The sequence below is a fragment of the Mugil cephalus genome, chromosome 7 (genome assembly GCF_022458985.1).
Source record: "Mugil cephalus isolate CIBA_MC_2020 chromosome 7, CIBA_Mcephalus_1.1, whole genome shotgun sequence".
NCBI lineage: Eukaryota > Metazoa > Chordata > Actinopteri > Mugiliformes > Mugilidae > Mugil > Mugil cephalus.
Genome location: NC_061776.1, coordinates 9,713,307 through 9,725,655, shown reverse-complemented (window position 1 = coordinate 9,725,655; position 12,349 = coordinate 9,713,307). Strand labels below are relative to the sequence as shown.

General features: G+C 41.9%; 1 protein-coding gene across 17 annotated transcripts in view; it reads left to right on the top strand.

Moving 5' to 3' along the window:
• Positions 1-12,349, top strand: part of LOC125010348 (receptor-type tyrosine-protein phosphatase mu-like) — a 156,290-nt gene that overhangs the window by 97,957 nt on the left and 45,984 nt on the right. For 10 of the 17 annotated variants that reach the window (XM_047588908.1, XM_047588922.1, XM_047588916.1 and 7 more), the window contains 3 exons: positions 1,344-1,479; positions 2,844-2,873; positions 11,902-12,119. In XM_047588908.1, the coding sequence (XP_047444864.1) occupies positions 1,344-1,479; positions 2,844-2,873; positions 11,902-12,119 (384 nt within the window). The remainder of the gene's footprint in view (positions 1-1,343; positions 1,480-2,843; positions 2,874-11,901; positions 12,120-12,349) is intronic. The other 7 variants (XM_047588921.1, XM_047588920.1, XM_047588917.1 and 4 more) reach the window with 1 other exon arrangement.

Genomic DNA, 12,349 nt, shown 5'->3' with positions numbered 1-12,349 from the left:
TGTTCAGGTGGACAGTTGTGATTCCGGCAACGTTGTCTTCCTCTTGAGTGCTTCTTATCACTTCTCACGGAGCAGATGCTGTTAAAACAAGCCGCTTCCCCACCGCCCACCCCTCCTCTTGTCTTTTTGTGCCTCTCATTCCGGCCTTATAGTTAATGTTTTGGTTATTTCAGGCATTTTTATCTTCCTGGGCATTATCATTCCCGCCCTGCATTCTACATTTTTTTTTTCTGCAACCACTTGCCTCAAATGTGATTAACCAAGGGTAAAGATGGTATGCACTTATCTCTGTCTGTGCAGCTGCTGACGTCCACTAAGGACAGAGCTAAAGGTGGAGTCTCGAGCACAATAGAGAATTACTTACTTTTAGAGTAAGCATTACTCTCAGACATTGAATGTGTTTTGATATTTATGGTCTTTCGCACTGTAGGAGTATAGAGGGTATGCACGCGTCACAGCATGCGACGTCTCCGTGGTTACGGCCACGTGAGTGGCAAAGAGTGACACTTTGAATCGTAGGCTTTAATAGCATCTAAACTGTAAAATTAATTCAAAAAAATGTAAAGAGCTGTTTTGCAATTGATGTGAAAATATATATCTGAAAGAAAAGAGAACAGGTCGCTGTATTACGAAGAAAACAGCTGGAATACAGGCACCTAAACCTGGTGTTGTGGTTCAAATTTAGTGTCAGGTAATATTAATTTATGCTGTTTTTTTTTTTGTTTGTTTTTTTTGTTTTTTGATTAAGTCATATCTTACTTTAAGTTACTTCTTAAGTTACGTTGTGGAGGGCAGCCATTCAAGTTAATGATGTTGTTGTTTAGGCTTAGTTACGGTCGAACTATTATTAATATTTCTAACTATTTCAGTTCCAAGAATAAATAACAATAAAACAATAAACTCAATATTTGTGATCAGTCTTCATCAGCCTTTTAGTATTGTACTGTATGCCTGAAGTTCTTTCTCAATAAAGCTAACGCTAAGATGCTAGCGTTAGCATCTGTTATTTAGCTACATTTATCATAAACTGAAATGACCTAAAACTAACTTAAACTAACTGAAACTGAGGCTAATCCGCTTTTCCAAAGCCATACTAGTTCGTATGGATCGTTGTCGAGTCCAGTTGTCCTCAATATGATCTCACTCACTGTATTTACTGCTACATTTCACCATGTTTTTGCCACTCAGGGGGAGCAGTGACATCAGTGCATACCCTCTATAGATGTGCACCCTTCTCTTTGGTTCACGTGTATCAAAACGATTCATAATTTGATTCATAGTCTATTTATTTATTAATTCATTATTTTTTTTGCTTGATCCTTATGCGTCGTGATGTTTTTCAGGGGCAGCCACTCACAAACCTGACGCGGTGGAGCCGGAGAAACAAACGGACCACACAGTGAAGATCGCAGGGGTCATCGCCGGCATCCTCCTGTTCGTCATCATCTTCTTGGGAGTGGTACTCCTCATGAAGAAAAGGTAAGCTTTTTTCTTCTTCTTCTTCTTCTTCTTCTTTATGTTACTGGATGAAAACTTGCAAAAAAAAATAAATAAATAAATAAAAAACAAGTAGTTTTATTATTTCTCCCTCAAACGGTACCATTGTCGGCGTCGCAGTAAATAATTAATTTGATTATGTTGATACGCCCCATTAAGGCTGTTTACAGCCATGAGATACAGTGTGCCATGAAAAATTAATCCGTTTCCACGGCACCCTCAAACAAATGCGCAGTGCTCCAGCGACACTGGAATGGGAATAGAGGGGGGAAAAAAATGTTTTCGAGTCCTGCGGTATGGAGGAGATAAGAAAGAAAATATGATGAAAGGCTCAACGGGGGAAAAAAGGGATGGCTGCATAGCTCAGGGCTAAGTTTACATTAGCCCCGGACCCCCATACGGGCCAGAGGTCCTTTGTGCATATCCCAGCAATCAGGAGAGCTAAGGCTAAGCAAATATCAACCTTCTTTTGTCCACAGTGAGGTTTGAAAAAATACAAAGTCAGAGGTTTTGTGGAGATTTTGTTGGTGGACACAAGTGGGTCTCCTGCAGTGTCTTGATTGTGATGTTCAAAGACAAAGAAATGCATTCCCCAGTGCAGCTCAGCATGCATGAAAGCATCATTTGTAGTAACATTTAAATTTAAGTGTTAAAGTCGGTACAGTAGATTGAGTAGATGCACCGGAGTGGGAAGCCGTAGCCTCGCGCTAATACGATCGCTATGTTCCCGTATTTATTTTTGACAGTAAAATAAGATTCTTCATTTCCCGCAGCAAGGCCCTGCCTGTGTGGCACGGCAATCAGTGGGTGGGTGTGAAAATCAGCACACAGTAATGGAATTGTTTTAAATTAGCCTTAATCAAAGCAGAGATGGAGATGACTTCATTGGTTGAATCTGTGTAATTTACTGTCACCAACGGGGAATCGGGAGTTGTGTTTAGACATTCAAACCGCTCATTAGGCGTAAACCTTGGAGGTCAGATATGGTAATTGTTATAGGTGTATAAAATTATGTGCTGATAAAATGAGGTACCGGTGGCGGCACGGATGCCTCCCATTCGCCGCCGCATGCCGTAGATGAGCTCAGTATTAATTGTTTTAGTTTTCCACGGTGCTGTACTGTACTGTACTGAGACCCCCTCCCCCCTTACGAAGCATGACATGACTCCAAGCGATCACCTTTGCCCTCACAATCACTAGTTTACCTCCACGTATGCCACCATATCTGATTTTGTTCATTTCTTCTCTTTTTTCAAACATTAATATATTTTTACTTTTTCTTTCCTTTTCATTCCATCCCCTCCCCTCCTCCACTGCTTAAATCCTACCACCACCCCACTCGGCAGAAGAACCTATCACTCCTACACTTACTACCTGTAAGTAACCACTTTGTGTAATGTTAGTGCCATGCTTCTCACCCACACACTTGTTTCCCATGCATGCAAAGAGCCATGTCATCCTCCTCCTGCCCAGAGCTATTACAGAGGCCCAACTGTAATCTCTGCTGGAGGAGACGGAGGACGCCACTCCAATTGCATCTCCACGCGACGAGCGCATCGCACTGTATGTCACATTGGCACGACTTCTGATGGGGGAGCAGACAAGACGCGAGGCGCGCTTCCCCCGCAAAAAAAACAAACCTGCTGCCGCCGAGATGTTGCCGCAGACGTGATTTCTGCTAGACTTTTAAGGCGTTTGTTTATGAAATGATGAACTAAACTGCCTTAATGATTGTACAGCTGCCATACTCATCTTGTGAAAGGGAAAAGAAAATCAATCCAGGAAGAAAAAAAAAAAAACTACTGCATTTTTCTGAGTGTTAATTTTTCGTTTGCCTCCGATGAATTCATCCCTGTTGACTTGTCAAAGCTAGATATATATTTTTTTTTGAAGTGCCTCTTGCTTCAGTTGTGCCCAGAACTTCAATGAGTTAGTCCAAATATTTCACTTTTTGTACACATGCTCTGCAAATGAAATGCAATCAATAGCTCTATGCAGAACTAACCGCTTTCAAAGGTTACATTACCCTGAAATTATAAGCATGAGCTAACCTTATCAGTCCGGCTCCATGTGCATGCATCATCCTCTCACTCTCTCATCGAACCATCTCATGCTTTTTCTGCCCTTTTTCCCCCCTGCAGCATGTTTCTTTTATTGTTATTTTTTCTTTTTTCTTTTGGGTTATCGCACGTCCACGCCATCGATCCTATGGTGACGGTGGAGTTGTGTCTTTAGCCGCCAAAGATGTTTGCTTCCAAACGAGCTGATCGCAGTGTAACCCTCCTTTTTTTCTATTTCGCAAAACAATAGCTGCGCTTTATTCGCTCTTAATATAACAGGCGATTCCACATCACACCGCTCAGTGGTAAAGAAGCTTATTCTCCAGCTCTTGCCTTCCCCGCCGTAGCTCACAGGCTCCCTCTGTACGCTCTTTGTGATGGATGCCGACTAATCTGTCTTGAGATGACTGTGATCAGAGCAGAGAATGGAGGCTGCCTCACATCAAAGAACATCGCAGGATACACCTGGAGATAATACTACTCTGAATACTGCGCGTGTCACTCATATTAGATCACAGCTGTCTTGAATGGGAAGCCCCAGTGACTTAAAGGAGCCATGTTTTTTTTTTTTGTTTTTTTTTTTTAAAAAAAGCTAAGCGTGTAGAACGGCCAAGCTCAGGGGAAGAGCCTCTAAAATAATGAAAAAAGCAGTTTTGTTTCTTTGTTATTATCTTATTGCAGAATGCATCTTGCTGGTTTAATGCAAGCTTAGAAAATAGAAGAACTTAGATATAAGGAAAGGAGTATTTGACTTAAAGGCTGCTCGCTGATGTACTGTATAGTTCCAATTTTATATATCAGGGGTCTTCAACATTTTTCAGCTTAAGGACCCCCAAACTGATGAATAGATTAAGTAGGGACCTACTATATGTGTTTACAAAAATATAATGGATTCATGTTAATGTGTATTTAAAGAAATTTAAATTTGTGGGGGAAAATGTTTAAAAAATGTAGAAAATGTCTAATCAACCAAAGATTTTGCGACCCTCTAGGGGTCACGGACCCCCTGTTGAAGACCTATGTTATGTTCATGATCATTCTCCACAAGTTGATTTGGATTATGTATTAGTCTTTTGCTTAAAGTTTTGGGTAAGGGCTCAGGTTATCCAATTTCTGTCTCTAAATTGAAAATAGGATGCGTCTGAGTGGATGACCCATATCAAAGGCTTTACAAAATCCCTTCAAAAACGTATTGTGTGATATCAGCAGCGCCGATGAATGGAATCGGGGGTTTTGCCGTTAGGATTTGTCAGATCGGCTGATGAATGTTCAGACTCCTCTCTAAGCCTGTCAAGATAACAATATGATGTACAGTTAGTGAGGATGGAGGAGTAATGATCCCCCTGAGGAAATGACAAATACTAATAGATAGTAAAAACGTGCTTTGGGAATGTTGGGATAAATAGGTTAAAGTTATGAAAGAAAGATGGAAAAAAATAATCTTGATCCAGCCTGATTCCTTTATTTAGTCTTTTAATGGGTTCACTGCAGAATGCGACACTCTGCTCTATCAAAACTGCATAAGTGCACGTTGTCTTGCAAGGTGCCTGTTTGAGCGACTTATTCATGAATACCTGGAAGGTGTCATGCATTATTTCAAAAGCTGAAATTCACTTTAAATTTAATGATAATTTGGCTGATTTGTATGCACCCAGTCTCTTTAGTGCTGCTGTTTGATGTGCTGTATGGATCTATGACACGCTGCTTGCAGCGTTAATGTAAATACTATTTCACATCTTATTTTCTTCTCCGTCCCGTTTTGTACGGTCCATTGGGTGCATTAATGAAAGGGTAAAAAACTCTTATTCGTGTCCCCTGGAGAGCTGCGGGGGGCTGGGGCCTATCCCAAGCCTGGACAGGACGCCAGTGTATCACAAACATATACAATATGGTGGTGCAAGTGAGGGAAATGTAGGTAGTTTAAGGTTTAAACTTGTTGCATAGGTACAATGTAGGAACGTGTTCTTACTCTTCGTATCCCAAGAGCTAACACTCTACCCTTCGAGGTATCCGAGCACAGCTCACAAGCAAGCGTAACTAATATGTTGCAGTACACCTAAAGTTAATATTGTCAAATTACCTATATGCTGCATTTTTAGACACTCTCTTCCGGTGCATTCAGCTGCGTTGCCGCGCAGCTGCGAGCCCACAGCGCCTCTGTGATTGATGAAACCCATTAATGATCTCACGCATTCATCAAAGTCTTTTAAAGGCACATCTTGCCGTCGCCAAAATATGCACTTTAGGTGCGTTGCCAGAGGTGGCTGCGAGGGCGAGGACGCAAAACACAACATCAGTCAGAGCGCTCATTAGGGATGCGGTTACATGTGTGATCAAATATGTGGCCGTCCTTTAATCAGGTGGCCGCACCGACCGCTCTGCCTGATGCCGCTGCGGCTGCTGGCGATGAGGGAGATCAATTGGCACAGGGCAAGGGTTGCGATTGGGTCTTTATTCCTGCGAGAGCTGGATTCATCCATTAAGCGACGAGCACGTTAAGCAAAGACGCGCTTAATATGTCACTTTCTGACTGATGTCTCAGAGGTTCTTTCTCTACCTGTTTTGATGCTGAAGCCACGTGAAAACGGCACAGTTTGGAGTGTAATTTCGGTGGAACGTTGTATGCATGCGTTTTGCGGCCTCATTTATCCCAGCTTCGGTGCTGAATTCAGGCCCCTCCGTGCCGAGCAGGAGGTTTTTGAAGCTGCCCTCTCGGAATAACAGTCATTATATCGCAGCCGAATCGAAAACGATGTGCGAGCAGCTCAAGTGCACTTCCCTCCCGGGCTACCCCAAAAAGCCTTGTCAATCACTTGAGAACCAGACATGTCAATCGGGCCAGTCTCACCCCTGAATAAAACTCTCCGAGTGACCCCGAGAACACGGATCACAAGGAATTTAGAATTTAGTCTGCTGACTTTTTTTTTTTTTTTCCTCAATGTTTTCGGGTTAAATGCAACAAACCAGATTTCATAACAGTCTGTCAGATAGTTCAGCTTTTATATTTAAAACACAAACTTCCTTAGCATTCGTCCTTTAAAGACCACGATTTAACGTTCACAATTAAAATCTGTTATTTATTTATTGTTGAACTATACTATTTTAACTTTATAACAATGCATTAAATATCGTGTTCAAATGCTCAGTTTTCCTCGTTAAACTTTAAATGCAACAAACAGCAGATACATAAACAACTAGTTTGTAGTAATGAAACGTTTTTCAGGCCAAGGACCCCCTACTGTCTGTATGTGCTCTATATTAAACTCGGCCTAGTGCTATTTATAAATATACATTATCATCATCATGATGCATTCATTATTAAGCTAAGAACCCATGTTGAACATCTATGCAGTAAACATCATGAGCTCCTGTAGCCCAAACCAGAACAAAGCAGGAAGTTAGAACTGAAGGTGTTTGAGGTTTGTTGAGTTTGCATGATAATAATATACTGTGTATCAAACAAAACTGCCTGAATACCTGAGCGAGGTTACCATGGCAGAGGAAGTGTGAATATTTCCAACTAAAATGACAACAATTTACCACTGTGCTGCGTCTGAACCAAATATCCATTAATGAACCCAGTGTATAAATACTGGCACCGGACATGTTTTTGTTAGTGGTTTATTATATCAGCTCATAAAAAGCAATTTCATCCTGGAGAGACACGTTCCATTTCCATCTGGCAGGAGGCCTACTTATATCATAAATCCCTTAATGTATACATTTATTGAAAGGCCTGAATGGTAAACAAACCTACACGGCCACCGCCGCCTGCGCCCGTAAATTAACCGCGCGCTCTTGCAGCGTTGCATCGTCGAGAGGAAAAATAGAAACTGAACTTCACTAGTCATTTGGTTTCCTTGTTTCTAAAAGAGTGAAAAGACAAGCGCATTATTCGGCTTCTTTAAGAATCTCATTTTTCATAATCACCCCCGTTGCACTCGGTGTCAGAATGGGAGGCCCTACTAAATGTACAATGTATAACACAATGTGCTCAGGGCAAACACCTTCATTAAACTTTACAAGTCGAACATGCAGCAAGAATCACATTAATTGGTACAAGCCTTGCAGAGTTCTGCACCTACAAGCTCTGCATGTTGATGAGGGAAGGGGGAGGAAGAGGAAGAGGACCTGGAGCAGGCCGAAGGGATGTCATGCATGGAATGATCTAGTTGAAATGGATACGTTTTAAGGCGGCGTGTCACTGTCTGCGACAGCGTTACATTATTCATAAAGTGGTCACTGAGTATGGAGCGTAAGTCAATATTGAATTTAAACAGTTTGAAGAGATTCGTCCTGTTTAACTTGGACGTGATTAAGGTAAAATGTTGCCGTTTGTGTGAATGTGATCAATTGTGATTCGTTTTGTTTGATGAGGCAATCATCCTGAAATAGTCACAGCCACCATTCAGAGCAGCTATAGTTTCTATGTGCTGTTTCTGCTGGTAAAGACTTGAGTAGAAAGGTGGGATGATGACAGGCAACGTGACGGAAGATTGTTTAAAAGATGGAGAGAAGTTTGACACAAGCCACGGTACAAACAACTGCTGAAATACCCCCACTGGGTTAATCAAAGATGCTTCTGTTGCCCCTCCCAGCTGGATGTCAGTCAACTAACACACACACACAGACACACACACACACACCCGTGCATCACAGATGTGTGTGGATGGTTTAATGAAGCCTTCTTTGTCCCAATGTCACAAGGTTTAGACTGCTCTGGTGCTGAAATGAGGCCCACCATGCTGAGCATGAGGTTTTGAAGCTCTTGTTTTAGAAGCTGCAGCAGCGTCACCTCCCACAGAACAGACATCCTGGCAAAAAAAAGAAAAAAAAAAAAAAAAAACATGCAGACATACAATCCGTGCAGCTTCCTTTTTGTTGTAGCTGAACTCGTGGGGTTAGGAGGCTCCGCTCACTTAGATCCCAGATATGCCAGGCCTGTCATGTACTGAACTGCAGACGATCTCTCTAATGAGAGTTGCCTAATATAGTTACCTGGAGTGTTTGCTCAGTCTCTACTTCTACAAACACCTCTGCCATCTGTCTGTCTCATCCCCTTCATACGCACATTCAGCACCGTTCAGAGGAATGTCTGAATTTATTGTCGGGCTCGTCAGCAAGCAATCACTCCTTTAATTTTTCTTTTTTTTCTTTTTTTTTTTGTCGAGAACTTTCCATTTGCAACCTTATGCTAACTATCTGGGGATATAACAAATGGATGCATTCATCAACGCGCGCAAACGTTGTACTGTACACTTCCTGGTACGATCTCTCTCAGCATATCAGACCCTGCAACATAGTCATCTATCATTAAATTTTCCCCCTCTTACAAATGAGGAGAGAATAGCATGCCAATTAATCTTCATCTAACACCCACGGTGCATAGCAAACATCCCAGTATTGCTGGTGCTTTCCTCATTTTGGCTCTGGTGTCTGTGCAGCCTCGTTTATCTTCAGCGCTCTCACTTCAACTGTTACACAGGCCAAGAAAGCGGAAATCCAAGTCTCGCCAGACGAAGAAATAACAACAGTGATACAGTATTAAAAGCTGGATTATAGTCGTTCTTAATGGTCTTCTCCATGAGTGCACACAGTGCCGAATCAGTCTTAATATTGCCTCGGGTACACACGGCTCCCCCTCTCCTCCACATTCCTCCTTAATACAATATGAAGCTGTAACGGCAAACAGAGGCCAGATTGCCATTTTGTTCCCAGCTCTAATTGCAGATTAAAGACAAAAAAGTGGGTCCAGCAGACGAAAGTGTCACTACTTTGTCACTTTGCTTCCTGAAGAACGGATCAACTATTAGCCTCACGTCGCGGCCTTCAGAGCAAATGACTGTTTGAAGGCAGCGGGGGCCTGTTGCCATATGGCACGAGACGGCGACAAAATTGAATAAACAGAGGAGATTTGCGAAAACAAAGCAGCAGGAGTGCATCATTAGACAGCAGTTGTCCGCGAGAGAGACTGCAATTCAAATAGGCAGAGGGGTCACGCAGAGAGTAACAAAGTGCGAGGATCAGTGTGAGGGCTGCCATAGTTAATTTTTACACCGCTCGCTCCCCTCCAGCTACAGAGCAGTGGCAGGCATCAGACATCACCGCACTAAGTTCCCACTCAAGCTGTTTGCCATTCTTCTCTAGTGCAACTTCTGTGGAGCTATAAGAGAATTATCTCATCAGAGTGGTAATGTAATGAGCTTTTTTTTTTTTATTATTATTATTGTTATTATTATTATTATTATTATTAATATTATTATTTTATCACAACTGGGGCATTTTCTTATGTTAATGACCTCTTAATCCAGGAGGCCGGAGTCCAGGATCGGCTCAGACTCAGAGGCTTTGCTTGGGACGGTTACTATCAATGTGTTCATTAGGGATGCAGAAGTCAAAGGAAAGCAACTTTGCAGGCAAAGCAACCTGCCAATCAGGGAAAGCATTGCCTGCATTATTTAACAATAATAATAATAATAATCATTTGTGCGTTAACTTTATAGGCCAGTGTTTAATGATGCAAACCGCTGGTTTACACTGGAGCCAAATTGAAATCTACATAATGACCTTCTGATTGGCCCCGAATGGGCCGTTGTTTTATGACAAGAAATAGAAAGTTTTCTCAAATAAAGTTGGACTCAAATTATGAAGTTAAACTGCGCGGAACCCTAGGGGGTCCGTTGAGGTACTGCGGGGGGGTCGCAAAATATTTGGTTGATTAGAAATTTTTATATATATATATATATTGTAAATTTCCCACACAAATTTAAATTTCTTTAAATACACATTAACATAAATCCAACATATTTTAGTAAAAGGATAAATGGACGCAGAACATGTATCTTTCAATCAGCACTTCACTCATTAGCATCTGATACAGGTTTATATAACTTACCTACCTGAGTTGAAATGAAACTTTTCTCAAACTTGAGTTAACTCATATATTTAAAGCAGCTTTTGAACTTAAGTTAAGCGAACCTGAAATTCATTACAGTGTAGAGCCCCTGATGCCTCCTGACGTGCAAAAACAAGGCACTTTAAAAGAAACAAAAACAATATTATGCCACAAATGTTTGAAACTTTCCAAAGTGTCTACAGTGGATGGAAACATTAGTATGTGAATAAAATGGATAAAGAGCAGACAGGGTAAGTGTAAACAGGAGCTAAAGTGATGGGGCTAACATGTACATCATCATCTCTAATAGGCTGCGTTGGGCACATTGTAGTTAATGCTGAAGTGCTGGAAAAAAAAAAAAAAAACGATTGCAAGAAATGGAAATCAAAATCCCTTAAGGGTCTATTAATACAGTTATTTGAAGAAGTAACCTGAAAACTAATTAAAACAATTGATGAACTAAATGTCAGTGGCGAATGAAACACTTTGAGGCCTGAAATGTACTAAAAAATTTAAAAAGGATTGATAACTTGAGCCAATTGTATCATGATGACTGATGGGGGGCTTCCCAGCAGTATCCTTTGGGGACCAGGATTTTTTGTATAACATTAAGTTTTAGTATTTATTGAGTTAAAGTCCTGGACCCACCAACCAGTCATCCCCCGAAGCTATTTTTTTTTTTTTTTAGCTATTTAGAACAATTTTTTTGAATGAGTCTTTAGGAAGTCTGTTTGAGAGCTTGGAGTCATGACAGCTAAAGCTCATGATCCTTAGTTTTAGGTTTTTAACAGACAAGCACGGATCACAAGACCTTAAAGTCCTGCTCGACAAAGGAGTTATTAATTAATTCATACATTTTTTTGTGGGGGCCTCCCACGTGGAGAGCATCGGCAAATTTTTGAATCTCATCCCATCATGAGTCAGATGAGACGTGTGTGCTTTGCAGCTGCTTCAAAAAAAAAAAAAAAACAAGAATCCGTGTCCCGGTGCTATTTGAGTGCAGTTGTGTGTCTCTGTGTGTATAATAGTGTTTGATCGGGCGCAGATTGCTTGTGGGCCCCGGCACATCAACTCAAAGTGGGTCAATAAAAAGCAGGTTGACTGTTTCAGTTCACCGTTCATAACTCTTAATTCTTCCCACCCCAAAATACTATAGCTAATTTTAAATCATCAGGGCCTCTGATGTATTTGGGTTAGGGTGTCACACCTTTTTCACATTCTCAGGGATTTATATTACATTGCTTGAAGAAGCATCTGGTACCTAATAAAACCTAATGTGACCGCAGCCCAGGGCACATTAGCTCAGCCATCTCATTACACCTATGAGTCATCGCCACCAGCTTCATATCAGATCAATTCAAGCATCATCTGTGCTTTTTTTTCTCTCCCCCCCACTGATTGTTTCCTTTTGTTTTGTTTTGTTTTTTTTTTTCTCTCCCCTCTATGAAGGAAATTGGCTAAGAAGCGTAAGGAGACTCTGAACAGCACCCGCCAGGAGATGACAGTGATGGTCAACTCCATGGACAAGAGCTACACGGAGCAGGGGACCAACTGTGACGAGGCGCTGTCCTTCATGGACACGCACAACCACACGTTGAACACACGCAGCGAGTGCGCGCTCACGCTCAACGGCCGCAGCGAGTGCACGCTAACCCTCAACGGTAGAGGTGAGACACACCCCCAACACCACCCGCCACCCACCACCCACCACCCCCACCACTACCTCATCAGGCCTACACGCCCCCGCGTTCTGGTCGCGCACGCCGAGCAGGGGGGCAGGCAATTTATTTGGTTTGGTCAGGTGAGAAAAAGAAATCAAACCTGACTGCGCAGGAAATATTCACCCTGGGACAACCTGGAAATGTGAGCTGCTGTCCTCTTAAAAATGATTTGGAGG